General features: G+C 36.2%; 2 protein-coding genes and 1 long non-coding RNA gene across 4 annotated transcripts; all 3 read left to right on the plus strand.

Moving 5' to 3' along the window:
• The first annotated feature begins 10,698 nt into the window (after nt 1-10,698).
• On the plus strand, nt 10,699-17,269 carry LOC136231227 (uncharacterized). 2 transcript variants are annotated; one of them, XM_066020542.1, is made up of 12 exons: nt 10,699-10,922; nt 11,128-11,273; nt 11,728-11,823; nt 12,047-12,150; nt 13,338-13,537; nt 13,713-13,835; nt 13,914-14,002; nt 14,779-14,884; nt 15,011-15,108; nt 15,627-15,881; nt 15,995-16,078; nt 16,901-17,269. In XM_066020542.1, the coding sequence occupies exons 2-12, from the start codon at nt 11,157-11,159 to the stop codon at nt 16,913-16,915; spliced, it is 1,287 nt and encodes a 428-aa protein (XP_065876614.1). In that variant the 5' UTR covers nt 10,699-10,922; nt 11,128-11,156; the 3' UTR covers nt 16,916-17,269. The 2 variants fall into 2 exon arrangements, with proteins under 2 accessions (XP_065876614.1, XP_065876613.1); XM_066020541.1 differs by having other exon boundaries at nt 10,700-10,922; nt 11,141-11,273.
• Nucleotides 17,270-19,360: 2,091 nt separating this feature from the next.
• On the plus strand, nt 19,361-19,716 carry LOC136230507 (uncharacterized). The gene is made up of 2 exons (XR_010689424.1): nt 19,361-19,449; nt 19,521-19,716. It is a non-coding gene; the product is annotated as an uncharacterized lncRNA (long non-coding RNA).
• Nucleotides 19,717-24,602: 4,886 nt separating this feature from the next.
• On the plus strand, nt 24,603-26,725 carry LOC136229719 (CRIB domain-containing protein RIC7-like). Its single transcript, XM_066018625.1, has 4 exons — nt 24,603-24,663; nt 25,717-25,817; nt 25,897-25,999; nt 26,069-26,725. Exons 1-4 carry the CDS (start codon nt 24,603-24,605, stop codon nt 26,515-26,517), a joined length of 714 nt encoding a protein of 237 aa, XP_065874697.1. The 3' UTR covers nt 26,518-26,725.
• The last annotated feature ends 648 nt before the right edge of the window (nt 26,726-27,373 follow it).

Raw genomic sequence — 27,373 nt, forward strand, 5'->3', positions numbered from 1 at the left:
AATTTTGAGTGGAGGTGGTGTTGAACTAAGAATGTGGGAAAGAAGATGATAGGTTTGAAGGGTAGATTCCATGGACATTCTCCATGCTTTGTAGTTGTGCGGGGTTAATTTGATGTTAATGTTGATATTTGTGGGTGGTTGTCTTGGTTGTTCAACATGAGTGGAGATAGGTTCTGGATGAACAGGATTGTTTGTAGTATGAGGGATGGAGGAGGAAATAAAATTGTGTCTAACATTGTTTGACGGTGCATCAACAGTATTGTGAAACGAATTTGAGAAGAAAGATGGTGAGGGATCATGGGTTAATTGAGTATTGTAACAAAACGATGAAGTATTAGATTCAGAAATAACCTGATGTTTGTTACTGGCTTCAGCTGCCTGATATGCTGCTAGGGCAGCAAGAACTGATGGAGAAAATAGAGTTGGAGGAGTCGAGGATTGTTGCGATTGAATAGATGGCTGCTGAACCGGAAGTTGTTGATTCCGTGAAGGCAGAACGGTCGCCCTGATATGCCGCAATTGCGGCTAGCACCGCAGTGTCAGCGGCGGACGTTGTCGGTGTTGGTAGCATCGCGGGTTGCACAAACCGCTGATCACGAGCTGCTGTCGCTAAAGGTTCTTGCGCGAGTTGTATAGGAGCCGCGGAAGGGAGATGGTTCACGGGTTGGACAGGAGCCGCAGTTGTCGTTGGGAGTGCAGACGGCGCGCTGGCGCTGGCCACTTGAAACGCCAGGAGTGCGGCTTGGACCTCCGGAGAGAACGAATCCACAGCGGCTGCCATGGTGGGATTTTGCGCGATCTGCGCAGATGGAGCAGCAGCTGCGGTCGTCGGAGGGACGGTGGTGGGTGCGCGGGCACTGGCTGCCTGATATGCGAGGAGCGCCGCTTGTACCTCCGGAGGCAGCGAGTTCGTAGCGGCTGTCGCGGTTGGGATTTGCGCAATCTGCGCAGACGAAGCAGGAGCCGTAGTCGTCGGAGGAGCCGTAGTGGGGGCGCGGGCGCTGGCCGCCAGGTACGCTTGGAGTGCGGTGCGAACTTCCTGAGGGAAGTAATCGCCCACCGTCTGCTGTTGCGATGGAACTGTCGCTGCGGGTTTGGCGGCGGTTGCGGCTAGGAAGTCGGATTCTCCGGTGACAAAGGGTGAGGTGAACCGCCATCCCGAAGATGCAAACGAGCCTCCGAAGGCGTCGTCCGTGTTCTGAGCGGCCTCGGATGTTGTAGCGGCATTAGGTGCGATGATTACGACAGCCACACCGGCGACGGCGGCGGCGGCGGACGCAGCAGCATTTGCGGCGGTGGTGGTGGCGGCGACAGTTTTGTATTGAGAATAGGTTGGTGATTGAGGATGATCAGAGGATTCGGAAGATTATGGAGATAGAGAGAGAGAGAGATAAGTAATAACACAATTAATGGTTTGAATCACTTTAGTGATTATGGCTCAGAGGCCTTGTATTTATAGTGAGCCAATAGTAGTTTGTATAGGAATACAATACACAAGTATAATCGTATTAGAACTCTACCTAGCTAGGGTTATAGACAAATTGAAACTCTAACTAGATAAGAATCTATTTACAGAGATAATAGGAACATTACCTCTAACAGTGGCTACTGATTTTGCTGAGTTAGGTTTCTGGTCTTTTTCATTAATGGTTTTACTTTTTTTCTTTTAATATATTTAATTAATTTATTTATTTGTATGTATGTTATTTACTTAAATTTTTATTCATATCCTTCTCTTCTTTTTCTTTTTTGATATTAAAAATAATAAATAAGCTTGGTTAAAAAAATTAAAATAATAAATAAGTTATCTTTTCTTTGCAAAGAATCAAAATTGCATTTTTCGTTTTTATTTATATTATTTTTAGTATAAACTGTTTTTTTTTATCAGTGATTACTTATTAAAAAAAGATTAATTTTTCTTGAAGGATAAAAAAATTTAGTTTTTGAATTTTTTGAAAATTAAAGGTGTAAGTTGTTTTAAAAAAAAATGTTTTTAAGTTGTTATACAAAAAAAAATACAGTGAAGCTTCTCTAAACTTCAAGTCCGGCTGGCGATGAGATTGTTTTTTTTTTGGTAGAAACAGGAAAGAAGAAAACAAACAAACACCGAAACAAAAAGCTACCCTGGGATCAGCCTAGGAAAGCTAACCCCAACTCTGTCCTCTAAAAGGAGAGAAGAAAGATAGATAGGAGGATCAGAAAGGGTGGTAACACCTAACATCCCCTCGTGCCCAGCCGCCGCCAAGCGATCCGCAATCCGATTTTGTTCTCTGTAGATGTGATTGAACTCTAAGGACTCAAAGGAGGAGCCAAGACTTCTTATTGCTTTGATAAGGTTCTGGCTACTAAGACAAATAGCATGATTATTAGAGATCATACTAATAGCCTCCATATTATCAGACTCCACAGCAAGCCTTTTAATACCCAGATTTCTGGCAAGCTTGACTCCAGAAAGAATACCCCAAAGCTCCGCTGAAAAGGATGAGCCCAAACCCAGGTTATGGGTGAATCCAGACAACTAGGCACCTCCCGCGTCCCTGAGCACACCTCTAGCCGCGATTTTTCCATTGTTGAGACAGGAGCCATCCGTGTTCAACTTTACCAACCCATCCTTCGGCCTATACCAACCAACAAGGTGAACCTCTTTATTCTGGGTAGAATTGGCAAGGGGTTCCCCTTTGAAGCTCCCCGTAATGGTAAGGAGCTTTTTAGAGAAGAACTCGGGTAAGTTCTGAATAAAAACAGTCTTCTCACCAAAGATCTCCTCGTTCCTCCACTTCCAAAGGTGGTGGCAGATAATAGCAAATAAAATGTCTCCCTGCTCCATGCTAGCCAGCAACCTACCTTTAACCCCATTGGAGAACCAGTCATTCTCAAGATAGGCAAAGAAGGAGGGGAGAATGTGGTGCGGAAGAACTTTCTGCCAAACCTCCTTACTCTTAGAGCAGTCCCTAAGGGCGTGGCACAAAGATTCAACTTGGCCTCTGCATCTACTGCAAGCACCTGAATCCGCCAAGTGTCGTCTATGTCTATCCGAATTAGTCAACAACCTGTCCTTGAGTCCAAGCCACAGGAAGCTCCTCATTCGATAAGGGATTTTCAGAGCCCAAATGGATTTCCAAGTGTCCAAAAGAGGGTCGGATCTGTCAAGAGTAAAGGCTTCAAAGGCAGATTTGCAAGAGTAAGCTCCATTGTTTGTCAGGACCCAGCAATGCCTATCCTTGTCCTCCTCAAGGTTACTAATCTTAACTCCCCTGATTCTGAGGAGAGAATCAAGGCTCAAGAAGGTATCAAACATAGACCAAATCCAGTCCCCATCAGAGTCCACCACATCAGCAATCCTCTAGTTGCAGATATTGCTAGGCGGGGGAGAGCAACAAACCTCTATAAGCGGCTTATCTCCGATCCAGGTGTCATACCAGAAGCTTATGGACTTACCATTACCCACCTCCGGGCCAACCTCCGTGCAGAACTCAGCAAACACAGCACTGAGCCCTTTCCAAAGGAAAGAACAATTGCCAATTCTCTCTTTGGGGCCTCCAAAGATTTTGTCCTTTCGATACTTGCCACAAAGCAAACGAACCCAAAGAGAAGAAGGGTTCTGCCACATTCTCCAGAGGAGCTTCATCAACAAGACCTTGTTGTTGTCTTTAGCTTGTCTAATGCCAAGACCCCCCTGCTTTTAGGCTGGCAGACCTCCTTCCAAGGGACTAGGTGAATCTTCCTACCCTCTTCAGATTCACCCCAAAGGAAACGTCGGTTGATTTTATCAAGCTCATTGAGAACTGGCTCAGGCAACTTACAGGCTTGCATGATATGATTGGGAGCCGCGCAGTTGACAGACTGAATTAAGGTTAGACGGCCAGCCAAGGAAAGAGAATTGGCCTTCCAACTAGCACACAACCCATTAGTTTTATCCAGAGTCTCCTTAAAGGAGGCTTTGGAAACTCTGTCACTATGAAGGGGAATCCCAATATACTTTCCCAAGGAGTGGGTAAGAGGAATACCCGAAAGATCGCTAAGCTTATTACAAAGGCTTCTACCCATGTTCTTAGAGCAAAGCATCTGGGAGTTGTGGACATTGATCTTCTGGCCAGAAGCAACGCAAAAGCACTCAAGGATATTCATGACCACACCTATTTGCTCCTCATTCCCTTCCACAAAGATCATCACATCATCAGCGAAGAACAAGTGGGAAATAGGAGGGCAAAATCTGTTAATGGACACAGGATGGAAACTCCCCTTATTCATAGCTTCTTGAATTAGGTGAGCCAGCCTTTCCATAGCTATCACAAAAAGGAAAGGGCTCATAGGATCTCCTTGACGGATACCCCTAGAAGGAGAAAACTCATCAGACATATCTCCATTGATCAGAACCTAGAAAACAGGAGAAGACACGCAACCTTCAATCAAACTCCTACAGTTCTCATGAATACCAGCTTTACTTAAGCTATCCATAAGAAAGCTCCAGTTTAAACGATCATAAGCTTTCTCCAGATCAAGCTTGAGAGCCACGATCCCTTTTTTACCCTTCCTCATTTTCATGGAATGGACCATCTCCTGGACAATAACCACATTGTCCATCATTTGCCTACCAGGAACAAAGCTACCTTGATTTTGGCTAATAATCTCAGGAAGGATCCGTCGGATCCTATTAGCCACAATCTTAGTGATAGCTTTGTATAACACATTACATAGGCTGATCGGCCTCATTTGTAAAAAGGAGGAGGGCTTTTCAACCTTAGGGATCAGAACCAGGAGGGTTTTATTCACCAGGCTAATCTCGTTGGAACCGCGGAAGACTCCAAAGATAAAATTATAGACACCTTCCTTCACCGAGTCCCAGTGTTTATGGTAGAAACTAGTAGGGATACCATCGATCCCTTTAGCTTTAGTAGCTCCAATACTGGTGAAGGCAAGATCAATTTCTTTCCGGTCGATAGGATGAAAGGCCTCAACAGTAACCTCCTCCTCCAGCCTAGGAAAGGTGACCCCAGAGTGGGCTTTGTCCAGATCCACAACTTCCTCTTTAAAGAGGTCTTTATAGAACTCAAGAGCAAGGCGACGAATATCTTCTTCCTCATAAATCCAGTCACCATTAGAGTCTTTAATAGTGTCGATCTAGTTCCTTTGCCTTCTAATAATAGTGGAAAGGTGGAAGAATCTGGTGTTCCGGTCACCATCCTTAATCCAAGCCTTCCTAGATTTCTGGAACCTAAGGATCTCTTCCTGTCTAAGGACCGCTTCCAGCTCGTTCTGGAGAGATCTAAGATGACAATTCATACCGTGGTCAAAACGGATCTCCAAACAGCGTTGAATGCCTTCCATCCTCCTTAAAAGTTTATTTTTCCTTCGGATAATATGGCCAAAGATGTTTTTATTCCATCCCACCACATTCCTTCTAAACTCCTCAGCAGCAAGGAGAACATTAGAATGGGGTTGCCAATTATCCTTAACAAAGTTCTTGAACTCAGGATGGGTGTCCCAAGCAATAAGGTACCTAAACGGTCTATTCCCTTTGGGCTGATGACCTTTAATCAGCTTAACGAGGATGGGACAATGGTCCGAGTGGCGAAAAGGGAGGTTCAGCACGTTTACTTCAGGAAATCTATAGATCGCCGCCACGTTCGCATACACTTTATCCAATCGAACAAACACGTTGTTCCTTTTCCAGGTGAACTTGTGGCCAGCCGCACTAAGGTCCGATAGCCCGCAAAGATCCATATTCTGCTTATGGTTAAGGCACCGATTGATATAATGATTGCCCCCCCTTTCTGATCACTCATCCGGGCAATATCATTAAAGTCACCAGCGACCAACCAAGGATCCATCATATTCGTACTAATAGAGAACAGGATCTCCCAAAGCCTCTTCCGGTTAGTCAGGATCGGATCGGCATAGACAAAGGAGATAAAGAAAGGGTTGTTGCCAGGATAACACACCTTGCTATGAATGAATTGATTATCTATAGTAATAATATCAATATTAACACGACCTGGCTTCCAGAAAAGCCAAATCCCCCCTGCTCGACCAGTCGCCTCCGACCTGACACACTTCCAATTCTTAAACTTTTTAACCACCTCATCTGCTTTAGAACCACTAACCTTGGTTTCAAGAAGAGCAAAACAATAAGGATTAAATTGCTTAATAAGATCATTAACATGGATGCGGGTCGCCTTGCTAGCCGCACCTCTAACATTCCAAACAAAAAAGTCCATCAGAAGGAAGACAACTGATCACAGGCCCACAACCTAGAGCAGGTATTTATTAGGGGCTCCTGAGAGCCTGGAAGAGGTGCCAGTCGGCCCTCTTTTATCCCAAGAATCCAAAGAACCAAGGTTCTTTTTAAGGTTAGCCTTAGGTTTTTTCAAAAGAGGCTTATTAACTCCTATGGACTTTCCAGCTAGGGGGTCTACAAGAGGATGCCGGACAATAACCTCATTGATATTTACTTTCCCTGACGCACCAGTGATCTGGGACTTCCCCTTAGCATAAGCTTTGGGATCGAAGAGAGGATTAATAGAGTCACCAAGGATGGTAGCAGGCTCAGCAGGCTCAAGGCTTGGCATATTTACCTCCATATGCCCAATAGGTAAATCCGAATCCTAACCATCCTCAATAGACAGGGCTCCGAACCTAGAACCTGAACCGGAAGCTGAGACAACATCAGCACCACTCTTAGTCTCAGGAGGCCTTGCCTTGATCTCAGGAGCAATTTGGAGGGAGGTCATCTTCTTACTGATATCTGGAGCTAGATTCCGAGTAGCATTAGCACGTGGCTTTCTTCGGGTCGACCTTTTGGCCAGCATCCATGGCCCAAAATTCTTCTATTGACCTTGGCTAACTTCATCTCTGCCTATGATAGGCACCACCACCTCCTCAACTACATTCCTTCTTTTGGGGCAACCATCATAGGTATGGCCAAACATACCACATTCATAGCAGATATTGTGGATACCTTCGTATTCTATGTGAAAGACCTTATTCTGAACGGAGAATTTAGACAAAAGAGGCTTAGCAAGATCAATATCAATACAAACTCTGGCAAACTTGCCTCTTACTGCCCCAACGGTAGTTTTGTCAACATGGTGAACTTTCCCAACCAGGCCACCAATCTTATTCAGAAATCTTTCGTTATAGTATTCAATGGGTAGACCTGGGAATCTAACCCAAGTAAGGATCCTATTAACAGAGCAATCATGCGGGTTAAAGTTTGGGACCCAAGGCCTCAGAGCTAAAACATGGTTGGATATAATATAAGGTCCACCATTAACGACTGCATTATAATCTTTTGCCCTTGTAAATTTTATGACATAGTAGTCATTTTCCAGATCCGTGATAGTAACATTCCCTTTCTTTGCCCATTGGGCCTGGATCCTCTGGGCAAAATAATTGAAGCTTATCCTTTTCCCAAGCACAGTGACAATTAAGGAGAGTTTCCATTTGGATCTAAGGATCCGCTTATCTTCCGAAGAGAGCCGGATAACAGGACACAACGGGTCCTCTTGCTCACCATCCTCAATGTCTGAGTCAGAAAAAGCTCCCTCAAAATCCTCTTCGATAGTATCATCCTCAACCATAGGTTCTTCCTCGACCACCCCCAACACCTTGTCTCTCCAGGATGAATTTCCCAGCCCAGTACCAGGGTTAACATCAATAGCGGAATTAGAATTAGGAACAAAGACATTCTGGCAAGCCATCTCCTGTGCCAAAACCTCACTCAAAGGGGAAGAGACAAAGTTCCTAAACGCCCTAGCATCCAAAACAGGCATCGGGACCGCGCTCCGGCCCTCCATTCCTGCCGGCATCCCTGCCTCTCTTCCTGCAACAGCCATAGCGCCAGGCGCTGGCCTACCTCCTTCACCAGCCGCATTGATGCCAGCCCCAGCCACCACGCCAGGCTCACGCCTGCCTCCATCACCTGTCGGGGCGGGACAAGGCATCTCGCCAACCAGGAGTAGGCAAGATCCTGCCCCCTGCTTCTGCCCACCTTCAACAATAGTCGGCGATCCCTTGGCGCCCGTAAGACCTCCATCGATACCGACCAGAATCGGCGCCGCAGATGAAACCTCCATCTCTTGTCCACGATCCGAGGTACGAGACCCCGTCCCCTCACCCGACGCCGCCTGGATCGAGCTCCGCTCCCTAGACCTTTCACGGACTCTGTCGGCACTCACCCGTCTCCTTCGCGGAGATCCCGACGCCGAACCCCTCAACTCCTTCGCCAAACACCCGTCCGGAACCAGATCCCTGTCCAGACCACTCGCCACATCCCGATCCGCCGCCTCCTTCGACCTGCCGCCCGATCCCTCATAATTCGACCTAGATCTCTCAACACGATCCTTCGCCATCTTTTTCTCCTGGCGATGAGATTGTTAATATTAAATATTAATTACAAACTAATATAATAATAAAATTAAATAGTTAAAATTGTGTGTTATTTGATTGAAGAACTTACATTGAATTATCAAATTGGACTACTATCCAATTTGATTAAGGTTGAATCTTTTACGTGTTTTAAAGGCTATAAAAAGCCTAGAGAAAAGAAAAGAAAATAAGAGAGAAGTAAGAAAAATGGCAATCAAACAAAAATATTTGATTTTACAAAAAAAAAAAAAATTCTTTGAGATAAGAAAATTATTAAAAGTAAAAAAAGAAAAAGAGAAATAACGATAGTGAGTTGAGAAATTACTAGACAATTTTTTTATTTCTTTTGGGTTGGTAAGTTTTATAAATTTTATTATAATAGCCATTGTTTCTCCATAATTCTCCATCTCTTTTGAATGCATATATAAATACTCAAATCATATAAATATTATGGGGTAAATTACATCCATGGCCACTGAACTTTATCCATTTTCACATTATGACCACTGAACTTCATTTCTTCCCGGTATGGCCACTGAACTTTACACTTTTTAACATTGGTGGTCACTTAATACCTCAAAACGACCATTGACGGCTAAAAATAAAAAATCCAAAGCGTTGATGATATTCTAAGGAACTTTAATTCTTGAAAATTTTCGTTTTGAGGTCATTTATGTGTTGTTTTGTTAAGGGAGAGAAAGTGAATTTTTAGAGAGAGACAGCTCCAAAAAATGTGATTTTCGGAAATAAAAAATGTGGTTTCATGGTAAATGTCATTCTGAACAACTTTAATTCTTGAATATTTTTATTTTGAGGTCGTTAGCGATCATTAACGGTCATTTTGAGAAGTTAGTTAAAATTGAGTGACCATCGGCGTTAAAAAAAGTATAAAATTCAGTGGCTATACTGGGAAGAAATGAAGTTCAGTGGCCATAATGTGAAAATGGGTAAAGTTCAGTGGCCATGGGTGTAATTTAACCAAATATTATGTTTTGAGTTAATATATAATTTTTTTAGTATATTAAGTTTATCTAGAGGGCGAGTCTTGGCGCAACGGTAAACGTTGTTGTCGTGTGACCAAGAGGTCACAGATTCGAGTCTTAGGAGCGACCTCTTACCAAATAAATTGGCAGAGGAAGACTTGCTCCCAGTACACCCTTGTGGTGGGACCCCTCCCCGAATCCTAGTGCGATCGGGCCGCCCTTTATATTAAGTTTATCTAATTAATATGGATCTAATCTCGGTTTAAAAAAAAGGGTAAATAATTATAAAGTCCTTGAGTTTTTACTTAATACACTAGTTAGTCCCTCTGTTTTTAGAAATAATTATATAGTCCCTCAGTTTTTAGTTTCATCAACTCCTTAGTCCTTATGTTTGAGTCAATGATCAAACTATACCAAATAAATTTTAAAATACCAAAATTACAATTTATTCTATATTTTAATAATAAAACATATATTTTTCCTATTTTATGTATTTTTCTCCTTTTTTCCTACATAGTCTCTACAATATTTTTTTTCCTGCATAATCTCTACAATATTGAGTAATTAATTTATTAAATTTTATATAATTATAGAAATTTAATTTAGTAGCCTAAATTTTATTTACTAAAAAAATGAATGAAAAATATTTAAAAAAATTATCAAAATAAGAGCAAAACTATATAAATTGTAAAAAGTAATCTTTATTTATCTCTAATAAATTTTATAAATGAAAAAAATGATTTTTTTTTAAATTTTATTAATATTTAATGCTAGTTTAAAGACATTATATTAAAAAAATAAAAATTTAAGAAAATAAAAATACATTTTTAATGATTAGTATATACAATTACATAAATTTCGGTATATATATACTTCATAAACTTTATTAAAACTATTTCGATTAAATTTGAAATTAAAAAATAAGTTTTTTTATGTAAATAACTAGGGGCGATTTGGACTTTCATCTACAAAAACACATGGAAGGACTAAAGAGTTGATTAAAATAAAACTTAAGGACCTTATAATAATAGGATGGACCTACTAGTATGTTAAGCAAAAACATAAAGACGTTATAATTATTTACCCTAAAAAAATAGCTTTATAGATTATATTTTACTTTTTTTTTATTAGATTAAGAATTCTTTTTTATTGACTTATTTTCTTTTTATTTGTCTAGTATTAAATGAAAAACATTTTCCACAGAATAAACAGAATTTATTTCTTTTTGTTTTTTTCCTTTTTGATAAAATAAAATAGTGGTGTTTTTTTCCTTTTTGATAATCTATTTGTCATATTTACTCACAAATAGATAATTCAAATACTATTTTAATAATAATAAATAATTTAAAAAAAGTCTCATTGCGATTGCCTCCATTCCATTGAGCTGAGGATGGAAATTCGATTTCCAAAAACAAGAAGATACCGTTACATAAATTCTTTCTTTTCTTACAATAATTAGCTACAATTATCCTCTAATGCGCTTCCTTCTCTCCTCCTTTTCAAGAAATCTTCTTCAAATTTCATTTCTATCATCCATCCATGCTTTTCGCTTCGCTACCTATTTACCCCAAGGTATTTAAATTATACATCTGTTTAATTTTAAAACGAATTACAGAAACTGAATATCTTTATTGAATATGTTATTCTGGGGGGTTGGTAATTTGATTTGAAATTGCAAAAATTCTGGGTTAGTTCTAGCAAATGAATGCTAGGAGGAACTTGTTCTGTTTTATGTTTTGATAGATGCATCTTTTGAAGTTTGAACTGATGGATTTAGTTTGCTGCAATAGTGAGTGATTAATTTGGATGGTCGGTTGTGCGGCATTCATGTGGGGAACAAAAGGATCAGAAGATTTAGAGGCTTTCTACCCGGTCAGACCTGAATGTCAAGCTGATGTTCCTAAGGCCCGTTTCAAGCCTCGGGTAAACTCTTTTTTTCCCCCCTTCTCAATGCTTCCTCTTCTTTTAGACTCCTGCGTCAATTAGTTTCTTTTCTTTTGATTAATGATCGTTTATGATCATTTGCATTGTGATTTGAGTTAATGTGATATTTGGGGGTTCCAGTATTTCATGGTTGCATTTATTTCCTTAATGCTTGAAATGGAGAGGGCTGGGGAAAATCTTTTCCATGTCTTGGTTCAAAATGAAAGACACTCTTCATTATTTTATGATTTCTTTTACATGACCTACATGTTGGCATTTTGAAAGCCAAAAAGGGCTTAGTTCTATCATCTTTTTAGTTGTTAAATAGCTGTAATCTTGTTGAAATATGCTTATAATACTTTTCATAGATTCATCCTTCCTCATGCTTTGATAGGATGGAGGGTTTTTTTGAAACTACATTTTTCTCCTTTTTCTAAATAGCATATTTTTGCAGGCTGGGAAAACTCTTAGTGCAAGAAGGTGGCACGCTGCATTCTCTGAAGATGGTCATTTGGATATTGCAAAAGTGCTTAGACGGATCCAGAGAGGGGTATGTTTATTTTTGCCAATAACACATGATCACTTTATCAGGAAGAGGCACATAATGGCTAGAATTGACATTTCATGTGCAACCTTTCTGTTTTCTTTTTTATCAGTCTCATTTCTTTATCAATTAGAATGATTTACTACAGTACCTGTTTCAGTTGATGTGATATATTTTATTTTTCTCAAGTTAGAACCTGGATATTGAAGGTGAATCTTTTATCTTATAGGGTGTTCATCCTACAATTAAAGGATTAGTGTGGGAGTTTTTGTTAGGATGCTATGATCCTAATAGCACATTTGAGGAAAGGAATCAGCTTAGGCAACAAAGAAGGTAATGTTTCATTTTTTCTTTGATATAATCTATTGAAATAGTAAACTTATGTATGTATGAAATTATTTGCATATTATTCATAGTGGTTTTTCTTGCAAGTATATTCCGTGTGAATCTTTCTATTATCATGTTATGTTAGACTTGTATTTCTTCTTCTTCCTCTTTATACTTAACTTGGATTTGTTTTGTCATCGGCGGTGTACTTGTATGATCATGGATACATTCTTAACACAAAATCAACTCCAAACTTTTACTATCAACATTTTACAGTAAGGGGAATTATGTAAAATAATGATCTTGTGCCTCATAGTATTAAATTATTGTTCTCACAATTTCTTTTATGCGAATAGTTTTATAAACTCGGAGCATAATGATGTTGTGAATATTAATTAATGCGTACTAAGTTAATATACATGTATATGGCAGTTGATGCAGTTTTGTACTGCCTTTGTTATTTATAACCCGGTTTAAAGTTACAAAAGCTACATACTGCAGACCTAGAATATAGTTAATGATAATGAACACCACTTATCTCCGTTCAGTCTCTGATGCACGATAGCTCCCCTACAGAGTGATTGTTCTAGTTTGCCCATGGAATGACTGCTTTTTAATAATTAGGCCCATGGTTTTAGTATATAGGCCCTGTTTGGCAAATAGCTGTTAGCTAATTACCTTTTTGGTTAGCTGATTGTGTAAACTTGTTTGGTAAAACTTAGTTGATTGTTGTCAGCACTTAATATGAAGTGGACCTTTAACTATCAGCTTGAGCTTTTAGCTAAAACGGTTCCATGACATGGTATCAGAGCCAGTGTGACCAAGTGGTCCTGGGTTCGATTCCCGGCAGCCCCATTTGTTGAGTTATTTGCAGGACATGTTAATATGGGCCTGTGTTGTCACGCTTCAAGCCCAAGTGTGCTTTCGCGTGTGGGGGTGTGTCAGCACTTAATATGAGTCAAACCTCAAATTTTACCCGAAAAAGCTCTTTACCAAACAGGGCCATGAGCAGTCTCCTAGATGAAGTTAAAGTATTTTGTATTTTCCTTATGGCTTCACATTGGTTTAGTTAATGCCATTGACATCTAGTGTCTCATTTATTGATACACCTTATTAACATCTTAATTATTTCGTTAAAAAAATTAAGCTTTTAAGTCTAAACAAGTAATTTATGTGATCAAACTGTCTCTCAGGGAGCAGTATGGAACATGGAAAACTGAATGTCAAAATATATTTCCAGTCATTGGTAGTGGCAAGTATATCACAACGCCTATTATTACTGATGATGGCCAACCAATAATAGATCCTTCGGCAAATAATGATCAAGTAGGGAATTTGGATGCTGTTTCAGATAACAGAGTCATTCAGTGGATGCTCGCCTTGCATCAAATTGGTATGAAAATCCTGCAAACTTTATTACCTAGTGGGTTTTGATTACCATAATTGGTTTTTAGGGAAGTGATATTTACCTTTATCCCTCGGTTTCTTAAGTATTTTGTGTCTAAATACTGCAATACCTTATGCAACGTGTGAAAGAGCTTGATGCAAGTGAAATATGTCTTTGTTAGGTCTGGATGTAGTTCGGACAGACCGAACACTCGTCTTTTATGAGAGTGATACAAACCAGGCAAAACTTTGGGATGTTCTTTCAATTTATGCATGGACGGATAATGATATTGGCTATGTCCAAGGTGAAGTACAGAATTTTCTTTGATTTTGATGTCAAATAAAGGAGTTCTGAAGTTTAAACATTTCTATTTCCTGAGCAGGAATGAATGATATTTGCTCTCCAATGGTAATTCTTCTTGAAAATGAAGCAGATGCATTTTGGTGCTTTGATCGTGCAATGAGGAGAATGGTATGCAATTTATCATAACATCGTTGAAGCCATTGTACATATAAAATAATCCCCTGTTGCTAGTTTTGGTTATACTTTTTAATGGAACTAATATATCGGTGATGGATAGAATCAATAACCTTTAAATAGTTAACTTCATTCCTCTTTTTGGATGCATTACTGTCCTGCAATATCAAGAAACGCACACATTATTTTGAATGTGAAATGAAGCTGCAATTTTAAATCTCCAAATTTGCCCCTTTCTTGTGGAGTTGCGGAAGTCGAGGGAAATAGTTAAGAATTATGATTAAGTTGAACGGGACATTGAATTTGATGATTTCCTTGGTAGAAGTGTATAAAGGAAACATGCTATGTCAAGATGTTTTTGTCCATCTCCTTTGCTGGTCTAAAGGACAAGGCTAGGTAAGAAGGGTTTAATGCCTAGTTGTTTGCACCACATGACAAGTTGACTGGCCGGTAAGCTAGTGGTAAATGTTGAAGTGTGCATGAAATTATGCATGTCAAAATTTCTTCCATGCGATTTTTGAAATTCATCAACTATTCAGATAGTTTGTTAATTGTGGCTCATTTATTGAGTTTGTTAACGGGTGCTTAGATGGTCTTCCGTTATGACACATATCAAAATGTGGACACCATTTTGGATAATGATCGTCACTGTGTGGATATTTTTTTGGTTCATCCAATTAGTAGCATCTTACATGCAGTTGCATTTACTTTTGATTCTCCATTTGTATGTGTTAAGTTTTAGTTGTTCTCTTTCTTCTGTATTTTAACAGAAAGAAAACTTCAGGAGCAGTTCGACTTCAATGGGGGTGCAAACTCAGCTCAGTACACTTTCACAAATAATTAAAACTGTTGACCCCAAGCTTCATCAACACCTTGGTATGGTTCCACATCCTATAACTCTAATGGATTGAAATTATATAAATTGAAATAAATATGCTGAAATTATGACTATGCCAGAAGATGCTTTCATCAGTAACTGAAATCTCGTTCTACATTTGGCAGAGGAGCTCGATGCTGGCGAGTATTTGTTTGCATTTCGCATGTTGATGGTACTTTTTCGAAGAGAGTTAACCTTTATGGATGCTCTGTATCTTTGGGAGGTAAGAAAGGACAATAGTGTTTTCCTTTGATACTCATTAAGGGCTAATTCTGTTGATGGGAATTCATGGACAGAATTAAAGCTTAGGCATCTTATGAATTATAGTGTTGTTTTTTTAGATAAGCTCATAGGTAAATTAGCTGACCTAGTAAATTAGCTGTTTCAATGTACTGAACTTGCTATTTTTGCTTGTAACTATATGCTCATAGGTAATTTTACTTTTTGCTGCAGCCGCTGCGTTTTGTTAAATGTTTTAATTTTACTGTAGTAAATTTGTGAGAATAATTTTTTATTTTTTGAGTGAATATGTAAGTTATCATTGGAACTTGTTATACAGTCCTATGTTTTTCCGGACCTAGGAAAGAGGCAATTAAATCATTATACAAAAAGTAAATACGCTGCTTGCTTGAAAGTTTGCAAAAAATTTACTGTGTCAATGTGGTGTGATTGATTCTTAGTTTTTTACTTTAGCACTTGTATTGTCAAATATGTTAAGGAAGTCATCTTGAATGATTTCAGCTGATGTTTGCCATGGAGTACAACCCTAGAATCTTCTCCGAATATGAGAAATCTAGTAGTGCCACGGAAAAGACCGAGGAACCTATAAATGACAAGCTGCTGAAGCAGTGTGGGAAATTTGAGAGGAAAAATGTAGAGACTGGAGTTGCAGTTGATCAACAGAATGCACTTGCTATTTTTCTTGTTGCAAGTGTTCTTGAGACGAAGAACAAGAGAATTCTAAAGGAAGCTAAGGGTCTAGATGATGTTGTTCAGGTCATCTCTTTCTCTATGCCTCTGCCATATTTTAACAAAGGAAAAAGAAAGAAATATATGCATGTATCTCGAAAATTATCACTGCCTTCATCTAGGAAGGAAATTTTTCGCAGATATTGGCCGATACTACGGGAAGTTTGGATGCTAAAAAAGTATGTACTGAGGCATTGAAGATTCATAAGAAGTACCTGAGCAAGGTAGGCTAAAAAAGTCTTTTTCCTGTATATGGCCTTTGTGTGTGACCTTTTTTATATGTGCATATCATATTGATCTTCACAACTATAAGCGAAGGATCAAAGCATCTTGAGACCCCTGACTTTGTTAGTTTTCCACAATTATGTCCTCATTAAATTCTATGCATTAACCTTGGTCATTTATAAAGCCTTTAATATTTTATTTTCACACTTTCAGCCCTTGATCGTTTACACATTGTAGGTTTATAAATGATTAAAGATTTAGTGTCTAAAAACAAAAGATCAAGGGTTCAATGTGTAAAAATAGAAGATTAAGAGCTCAATGTGTAAAAGAACCAAAGTTTTCAAGAGCCTCAAAATGTCTTAATATTTAAAAAACAAACCTGTGGATAGCATCAAGTGAATGATTCCTATCAGGGAAATCAAAATGGGTAAAAAACAAACCTGAGGCTCCTAGTCATTTCGGTTTGTTGGATTGAGCCAATTATCTTTTATTTAATACATCAGACCCTTGATCATTTATTTATTTATTTATTTATTGTCACGTTAAGCCTCTACCTACCAAATTAGTTAGTTGTCAACATATAATTAAGTTAAAAGAGTGTCACTCATTTTATCTATTAACGGTGTTTTAAGTTCAAAGCTGATTTTTTTTGCTCATCAAATGTTTAATGTGCTAAAAATAAATGATAAGGGGTCTTATGTATTGAAATGGAAAACCAGGGGTTTAATTCACCAAAATCAGAATGACGAGGGGCCTCGGGATGTTTTGGTATATGCATGGAAAGTAATTGTTACATATTGTGCTTCTGGTTGTGGTTGCAGGCAAAAAAGCCATAGAAATATTGGTGGAGAGTGGTGAAATCTTCAGTCTGGGAGCCAAGAGGATGCTGAATGTGTTTGTAGATTGCTTTTGTTTTGGCCATATTGGCTCCTCTGCTCTTCATTTATCTTTTTCAAAACAAGTATTGTATTCAATTTTCTATTGTTTTCTTCTTATTCTTCTATTGTGTTTTGTGTGTTGTTTTCAAAGATGAAAGTGGTGACAACTTGTTGTAGCTTTCAAGCAGCTGTTGTTGTATCCATACCTGTGTGTGTGTTATGGAGTTTATGAAATTTTGATGTGGTTGTAATTACATGTATCTACTTTTTGTAAAAATGGATTCTTTTTCTCAATTAATTTTGTTTATATTATTATTATTATTATTAATATTGTTTGAAGCTCCCCATAATAGATGGATAATCTTGGATGGGATCTCTAACTTCCATTTTTTAGTCCAAAGGCTGTTGGGCTCATTTGAAGCTGAAGCTCTCCCTGAATTTCGACTCCCTTGAAACCAAATTTGACAGTGTAGTTTGCAACAAACTTTGATTAACTCCTTCCATTTTATCCAGTGAATCCAATTCCCTTTTGGTCATTATTCCACCTGAATTTTGCTACAATTTGTTGAAGCTCGTCACATAATGTTTTCAGGAGCAAAAAGCAACTCATAATGAACTGATGGACTGCTTGGACTACTGACTTGATGAGTACTTCTTTGCCTCCTCATGATATTTTTTTCTTAAACCACCTCGATACTTTTTTTATTCAAACCATAAACCCCACTTTTTTTAGAACTCTAAGTTTACTGACCCACTTCAATCCCTTGTAAACGTGGCAGTTCCTAATTAATAAATCGTGGGTTCCTCTTCGGCAATCGTTGAGATCTTCGTGGTCTATCAATGTCTATAAGGCATTTTTGTGAGACATTTTATTGTTCTACATACCATTTTTTTATGGAGCTGTTGTAAATTAGTTTTGAGTAGTGAAAGCTTGTCCTTTCTTAAAGATTTTGGTTATTTTCCTTCATACGTATACTAATTCTACCAATATAAAGTAATTAATGTTTGTTAATTTTCTTGATTTGGCGAGAGTAATGATATAAAGTTATTTCTTTAATTTTTATATTGTATTTATATAATTTATTTATAGGTAAATAATTTATTAGTCCCTTACTTTTTACCTAACATATTGTTTAATCCTTCTATTTTGAAAAACACATTATAAGGTCTCTAGCTTTTGTCAATATTAATCATTTGGTCCTTTTATCTTTTTTTTTAGACTTTTAACCATTATATTTGACATAAATAATATGGTCATTTTGTATTATATTGTGGATATATTAAAAGTTAAAATATGTTCAGTTAAAAATCTAAAAAAAATAGACAAAATGGTCAAATGGTTAATATTCACAAAAAATATGGATCTTATAACGTGTTTTTCGAAATAGAGGGATTAAATAGTGTGTTAGGTGAAAGATAGGAAAATAATAATTATTTACCCTATATTTATTGATTGAAAATATGTCCATATTAATTATTTTATATACAAAATTAATCATAATTTTATTATTAGTAAAAAGTTCAAATAAAACCCATGTGGTTTCACTAATTTTCAGATAAAGGACTGTGATTTATTTTTTTTCAAAGCGAGGAGTGAGGTTTCGCACTTTTAATAATGCTATTAAAACTATCTTTAACGACCTGAAAATGAAAATTTTCAAGAATTAAAGTTGTTCAATGTCATATTTTCTATGGAACTACATTTTTTATTTTAGAAAATCATCTTTTTTGGAACTTTCTCTCTCTAAACATTAACTTTCTCTCTCTTTACCAAACATCATCTAAATAATCTCAAAATAAAAAAGTTAAAGAATTAAAGTTGCTTAGAATATTAGTAGTGCTTAAAATATGTCATTTTTGAAGTTGTTAAGGGTGATTTTAATAATATCAATCGAAAAAGTCCTTATTTTGCTAAAGTTGAAAACCTCAGTCCTCGTTTTGACAAAAAGTAAACCTTACGCTACTAATAATTAATCATCAAATAGTAAATAACTAACATCAACAATAAATAGCAAACAACAAACACATTAACAGCTAAACAAACAACCTCCTAATAGGGCTGTAAATGAGCCGAGCCGTTCATGAGCGGTTTGATGATCGGCTCGATAAAAGCTCGGTTCGTTTTGTAAACGAGCCGCTTGTGAGCACGATTTACTGGCTTGATTTGTAAACGAGCCGAGCTTGAGCAGGCCAAAGAGTGAATGGTAAAAAGATATAATATAATCTTGTATGAAAACATATATATCAAACAATAAATAATAAGAATTAGAAAAGTAAGAGTAGTGAGACGTGGGTGGATCCGAAGCTTAGCACGTAAGCTGGAAACGTGTAAAGCTGAAGAAGCCTTTTGGGTTGTTTTTATTATTGACTACTATCTATACTTTTGAAAGAGAAAGAGAAAAAGAGATGGGCAAGAAGGAGTGCTTATGTTTCTTAGTTTCATTGCGGGAGAGCTTTCAGTATATCAAAGCTAAATTTGTGGGTCTGGTATGGTATGTTACCTTAAACTCTTTAAATCTGCCATCTTTCAGTTTTAATGAAATTGAATTAATATATATAATAGGGAAAAAAGATGACAGCAAAAACCGAGAAGGAAGCAATGGCAGCTGATTTAGAAGCTAGTAAGATAGAGGTTCAAGCAGCGGATCAAGCCCAAACAGCCAAGACAAGGATTCTTAATTCCTAATTTACTTTTCATATTCTTTCATTCAATCAAATTTCTTACTATTATATATATAATAAACCAATAATAATAATAATTTTAGTTTTTAGACTTTGATTGGATGAGAGGTTTTGAAGGGTAATTAAATAGAGGGTAGGGAAAGGGAAAGGGAAAGGGAAAGGGAAAGAGAAAGAGGGGGAGTGTGGGTATTATCCTTCTCCTTATTTGGGAGAAAGGGAATGGTTTATTAAAACCCTTTCAAACCCACTGATTTGGTTGGTTGAAAATCTATTAAAAACTTATTGATTTTGAACTCTTCATTAACCCTTCAAAATTCTTACTCTCATATTTTTTAATCTTTCAAACAAGGGTTCCATTAACCATTCTCTATCCTTTCTTTAATTATCCTTGAAAACCTCTTATTCAATTAAAGCCTTAAGAATTGTTTCCTGTGGTGGTAAGGTAACCTATACGAATGATTTGAAATTCAACATTCAAACTAGATTGAATTTTGAATACCAATTATATTTATCAAATGTTTCTGTTTGTTTATGGTTTTTTTCTTCATTCATATTCCACGTTTATCTATAAATATTATCTATTGATATAGATTTTGTACATCCAAATAATTGACACTAAGTTATTAATTTAAGTGTATTTTTTCAAGAGAGAATTATGAGATTTTGGATGTATTGAGATTAAAAGATTTTCAATGTTATTTTTTTTATTTTTTTTTGTACCACTTTCGTTTTTATAGTGGAATGATTTTTCGTTTCTTTTGTTTATGGCAGTGTTAGGCATACTGCCGAACTATGTACATCTTTATGTCATTTATAGAAAAGTATGATAGTACCATTAGTTTTTCTTTATAGCAAATCAAAGATAAAAGCCATTTTGACACGTAACGAATTGCATAAGGTGGTAGTAGATGAGTTACTTTTTACGATAGCAACGGTAATAAAGGAGAAGAAAATTCTAGCTGTCATTCAGTTATACTTGTCGAATGAGGTCCTGCGTGAAATCATCCATGAGAAGGTTTGTAAAGGTTTATGGGAGAAATTTGAGTCTTTCTACATATCTAAAAATCTCATCAGCAAGTTTGAGATATAAATCATGATATTTCTATATAAATCATGATATTTCTATCTGTTGATTAAATTTCAATACATGATAAAATATAATACCTATATTTATGGGAAAGGAAGAATATTTTATTGAAGCAACCAATAATTAAAAAAACTAATTAAATTTATAAACTGTATATAATTTTTTTTGAAATAAACTAATTAAACTTATAAACTGTATATAATTTTCTTTGAAATCCTATTTAAAGGCATGGTTTTCCAAAACTCTCTTTATTGTTTTTTTTAATATAACAATATTCTTCGTAATTCTCTAATCTCACCTTTATACCATATGTCAATTTATAGGCCATCAAAACTTGGTAACCAAGTCTAATGTTCAATTTGATGAACAAGTTTTAACAAGATTGGCACCAAAACAACTTGATGCACAAGATAAGTTAACTAAATTGATAGTTAAAATTAACAATTTTCTTTTTAACTAAATTTTTGTTTTTTTTTTCATTGTGGTAGCTGTGAAGGCATATGCTTCGTCATCACTATTAGCATATGCGATATTCAACTTCTCTCATTGTTCTGAACTTTTTGCTATTTCTTTATTTTTCAACTGTCAACACTCAACTCTTATGTATCCATTTTTACCATAAAAATTGTAGATGATATTCTTTCTGAGACTTAAATCTGGATTGTGAGCTTTCTTTATTCCCATGAATTATCAAGCTTGGCTCATCAACTTTGGTCAATTGACTTTTATTAAGTTCTATTGTAATAAGGAATTTTTAACCTCTTCTAGAGTTATCTCCTCATGTCTATATAACATGATCTCACAAAAGTTTTTGTAAATAGATAATGATCAGATGTAAGAGTAAAACTAAAAGAAATTATTTGAGTAGTAAAACTCTTTGTTCCATTATCAGCCGACATGTTTAAGACCACAAGAGATTTTGGAGCTTACAAATCTGATGAGGAAGTGTTTTGCTATATCCTTATGGTGGTTGCAAATACATTTCTTCATCAATAAATACATGCAAGTAAGCATTATTTACGTTGATTTGAATGGACCCAACATTAGAAACGACAATAGCAAACAATAATCAGAATGTAACCACCTTAACAACATTAATCAGGTCTTTGTTTGATATGAAAAACCAATTAAAAGTAAAACTTTCTCAACCTTGACCTTAAAGTTATAAATCTTCGTAGAATTATTTATCTTATCTATTAGTACCTTTTCTCTTTTCAATATGAATGACACACATCTTGTGTTGTCATTCATTTACTTTATTAATATTTATGTAACGAAATCATTGAATTTGTGATAAAACCATCATTCTACCAATATAATCAATATATCAAACTTTGGATCAGATATCACTAGTTAGGAACTGGATTGATGTTTACTATAATAAGTTTGATATGCAAAAGTAAAATAAGGGATTTATTTAGTGTAGTTATTTTTTCCTACATCCATGGACGATGAGGGTGACACACTTTATTAATAATTGGAAACTTGGTACGATAGTAAGAAAATCATATCTTTTACCCAAATCTTTAACTTTCAAATCTCATGAGACTCGATTATAGCTTCTTGTTGGGGACGTTGTTGAACCATAACCAAGAAGAAGTCTTTGGGAAGGAAAACGACTCAGTTCTGATACCAACTGATATGGATCGGTCGTCAAATGAGGATTTTAATCTTAAATCTACAAAGAATGCTTCTTCTCAAGCCTAGCTTGAAGGAGTGAATCTCAAGTCTTGAAGACAAGCTCTCAACAATGGAAGTTTATTTATTTATTTTTTTTTTGTTACAACTATGGAGGTTAAATTTGATTAATTCATAAAAAAAATTGTATTTCATTACAAATAAATAGGCTTATATACCTACCCTTAGGTTAAGTAAAGATACTAAAATGTCTCACTACGGTTACAAACTAAATAAAAGAGAATAGGGATAGAATGGGGTAAGTGGTGCAAATGGTAATAAGAAAAATAAGTCTAATGGCAAAACAGTAAATAGTGTGGTGACAAAACAGTAATTCAGCAGATGTTAGCCTTTGTCCCTTCTAATTCCAGTTTGGTGAAGAAGGCAACACATACGACCCACACGCCGAGTCACATATCCCATGCGGCGTGTGTGCAGTTCTACTCCTCTGTAACCTTTTTGTCCCCTCCGCGTACGACTATCACCGAGCCTAGGTGGCACGCCGAGTGGAATGTGACGTGATGTATCACTTCAGATCTGTCCTTTTATCGCTTCGGTTCCTCTTATCGGATCCGTGTTTGAGATGTCGGCATCAATTATAAATACATGTGCTTTTCTGCATTATTAATGAGATTTTTTTTTCTATGAGTGGCTCTCAATACCAATAAATATGATAAAATACATCCATGACCTCTGCACTATAAAATTACTGGCACTATGACTTTAAATTTCATTTCGTAATATAAAAGTTTTTAACTTTACATTATGTATATTACTATATTAAAGTTTAAATTAAGGAAAACACACTTAAATATAGGGTAAATTACACCCATGACCATTCAACTTTACCCATTTTAACATTATGGCCACGCAACTTCAATTTTTAACAATATGACCACTGGATTTTACAGTTTTTAACACCAGTAGCCACTCAATTTTAACTAACTCATCAAAGTGACCCTTAACTACCTCAAAATGAAAATATTCAAGAATTAAAATTGCTCAGAACGACATTTACCATGAAACCACATTTTTTATTTTCCAAAATCACATTTTTTGGAGCTTTCTCTCTCTAAAAATTTACTCTCTCTTGTTGGAAATGTGCCTTAGTTAATTTATTAGCAGATAATGTTTTATTTAATTATTTGAATTTAGGAGAAGTTATTCGGTTATTGCTTATGTTTAGGAGAAGTTATGGAAGTCAGTTGTAACTGATGTTTATAATTCTGTATAAATTTCATGAAGTTCAATAGAAATTCAGTGTTGGTTCCAAACTCTTAAAAGTTAATTACTACATCTCTCCTTACAAAACAACAGCTAAACGACCTCAAAACAAAAAATTTCAAAAATTAAAGTTCCTTACAATATTATTAGCGCTTTGGATTTTTTATATTTAAGCCGTCAATGGTCGTTTTGAGGCGTTGAGTGGTCACCAGTGTTAAAAAGTGTAAAGTTCAACGGCCATACTGTTAAGAATTGAAGTTCAGTGGCCATAATGTTAAATGGGTAAAATTCAGTGGCCATAAATGTAATTTACCTTTTAAATATATATTTTTAAAACAAAAGATGAACTTGATAAGTTTAATTACATCATTAATTTTTATCTTTTGTGTTTAATTTCTTTATTTGTTATTTTATTTGAAACATGAAATAGAAATAGAAGAGCTATTAAAAGAATCCTAAAAATAGAATTCCTTTCATTCTTACAGCGGAAACTTCGATGGATGTTTGGTTTTTAGAAATAATAGGCATCAAATTAACGTAAATTTTGCTATAAACAGCAATTTCTTTGCTAATGCATCCCTTTTCTCCATCACAACCTTCCTTCTTTTCACTTTTATCAAAAACACCTTCCATGTTTTTGATCTTACCCTTCTTCTTCTTCTTTTTCCCTCCATTTTAACAATTTAATCAAACTTAACCAATTTACTAATTACTAATTATGATTTCTCTAATTAATATTAATTAGCTGCTCTTATCATGAAATGTAGTTTGAATTTTCGGGCTACATTGATCGATTGATTGATTGATTGGTTCGTGATTAATTAATTTCTCTCTACAATATTAACTAACCATGTTTCTTCGTTAGTTTTTTTGATAATTGATGTCTGTTTTTCTCAGAGTTTATCACAACAAAAGACTAGCTGTAGTAGATACAAGTTTTCTTCAACATTTATACGCTTCTAAAAGGGAATACAAATGTCAAACAACAAGATGAAGGGCCTCCTTAAAGGTTTAAGATACATTTCTCAGATTTTCGGTATGTTTTTTCATTCTTTCTCAATTCGGGTTATGTAATCTACATATTTCATATAGTTTATAGAAAATGCTCGGGTACAAAAACAACTTCTCCTTCTACGGGCTGGATTTAAAAATATTATAGGTCGCTTATATATATATTTCAAAACTAGGTCGTTTTGGCCCAAACCAAACCAAAAAAATAAAATCATAAAGGTTTACGTATCTCCTTCTCCAATGCATCTCATAAATAAAATTGTAGGACCGGGGCAAGATGTAATGACCCATTTAAAGAGTGGACAGTAGCGAATATAAGATTGTTTTGCTGGGCCAATTTTATATTAACTACACCTTTTGTACCAAAAAAAAAAATCAATCACATTTTACATCTTTCTCGTCTATTTTTATTCAGCAGATACTCTTAGGGGAGGGGGCATCTTGCATCTTGAACCCTCAATTTGCTAGAGACAGGGAATTGGAACCACCGGTAGTAAGGGTGATTCTGCAGACTGGAGGGCGGGATCCCTGACACCTTCCTGTCTCTGCCCCTAAGAGTGGTTACATAGCAGGGGTGCAACAGCACCCCAATGCACGTTATCTTTGCGTGAAGAAATTCTATAACTATTGACTGATGTGTAACCTTCTAAATGGTCCATAGCATCATTTAGAAATTTTATGTCCTCATGTTATTAATTATTGAACAAGCCAAATTTTGTTAGGAGACTATCTTGCGTCTTGAATCCATAATTAACCAGAGACAGAGGATTGAAACCATTGCTAATACGGATGATTTTATAAGCAAGGGGCAGTGTCCCCTGGCATTTCCCTATCTCTACCCCTAAGAGTGGCTCCTAGGTGAGGGTGTGACAGCACCCCGATGCCCCTACCCGGAGAGAGAAATTCTACCACCACTGCTGACTGATATGTCACTATTTGAATGGTCCATAATGAGTTGGTCCCGGATCATTTTAGAAATTTCGGTCCTCCTATTAATAATAGTTGATTATAATTATATATAAAAATTAAAATTTGATTTTTGATGTAATTTCTCTATTATTATTATTTATTATTGCAGACAACGAGAAAGAGCCAGACATGCAGATTGGATTTCCGACAGATGTAAAACACGTTGCCCATATAGGATGGGATGGACCCTCGGTGAATTCTCCGAGCTGGGTAATTTTTTATTTTATCGATCCTATTTCTAATTCCATTTTGAAATTAATTAGAAAATCTTCTATTAATTAAAATATAGATGAACGAGTTCAAAGAACCTGCTAAATTCTCTTCATCGGCTCCTTTAAACTCTAAAGGAGAACCTGTAGAAGATGATGATAATGAATCTTGGGTTTCTGAAGGTACATATTTTAATTTCTAATCATTTTCATTTTGAATAAATTAATAACATGTTATGGATAATACAATAGAGTCAAAAAGAATATCAAAGTCAAGCAGACTGGACGGACACGGAGAGCCATCCGAAAAGCCCAAATCCCGAAGGAATTCATCAAGCGGAGCATTAGGACTTGAAGAGTCAAAATCGGAAAAGCCCAAACAAAGGCGAAGTTCCAAAAGCGGAACAAAAGATTCGTCGGACGGAAAATCACTCCGACATAAAGATAAAGATAAAGAAAAAGATTCCACCGATGGATCATCAAACCCTGCTAATTTACCAAAGAAAACGAGAAGAAAGAAATCAAAAGACATATCGTCATCCAAAGCATCTCGGTCCAAATCGCATGCCGTAGATGTGGATTGCGGGTCGGATTGTGGGTCGGTTTCGAAATCGGTTCATAATGATAACAGTGAATGCGGTTCGAATGTAAGTGCAAGTTTCAGTGCTTTAGAAGATGAGACAGAGAATGGAGTTTGTTGAGATATTTTTTTCTAAGTGTAGCTAGAATATATTTTTTTAGTTCAACTGAAGTCAGTCCATTTTGTTTTATAATTACTACTATTATTGTTGTTCTTTTTATATGGAACATTTTGTATGATCCATGTCATGTTTATATTTATATACATTACATATAATATCTTGATGAAATTTGTATCAATTTTTGTTATATATTGACATTAAGCATTAAGCTCCCCAATTTTAATTTCTTGCGATTCAATTTAAGTTGCTTTTACTAAATTTGAGATAATAAAAAATTAGAAAGGTAAGAAATTTGGGCTAATTACAAATCTAGCCCAACTAAGAGGTGTCATTTACATATTTGACCCACTTTACTTCCATCTTACCAAATTAGACACTTTCAACCATTTTGAACAAAATTACCCTTAGTTCTATTCGATCGATCTTCTTCTTCTTCTTCTTCTTCTTCTTCTTCTTCTTCTTCTTCTTCTTCTTCTTCTTCTTCGTCTTTTCAACTTATTTTTCGATTTCTGATACCAATCATTAGCGATTTTTGAGATTATTGACGTATTATGTTCAACTTCTCATAGAAATGATATGTTTTTAGCTTATACGCCTGCTTTTCTCGTTGGTCTTGCCTCTTTCTTCATCTGTAATGGTATCGTTTCAATTTCCTCTATTTTCCATAATTTTTCTCCATTATTGTCGTATTTCGTCGCAAATGCGACGAAATGCGACAAGAGTTGTCACATTTGCGACAAAAATACGAAAAGAGCTGTCGATTTGCGACAAGAGTTATCGCATGTGCGACGAAATGCGGCAATTGTTGTCGCATTTATGACGAAATGCGACAAATTTCGTCACAAATGCGACAATA

Source organism: Euphorbia lathyris, chromosome 5, assembly GCF_963576675.1.
Source record: "Euphorbia lathyris chromosome 5, ddEupLath1.1, whole genome shotgun sequence".
NCBI lineage: Eukaryota > Viridiplantae > Streptophyta > Magnoliopsida > Malpighiales > Euphorbiaceae > Euphorbia > Euphorbia lathyris.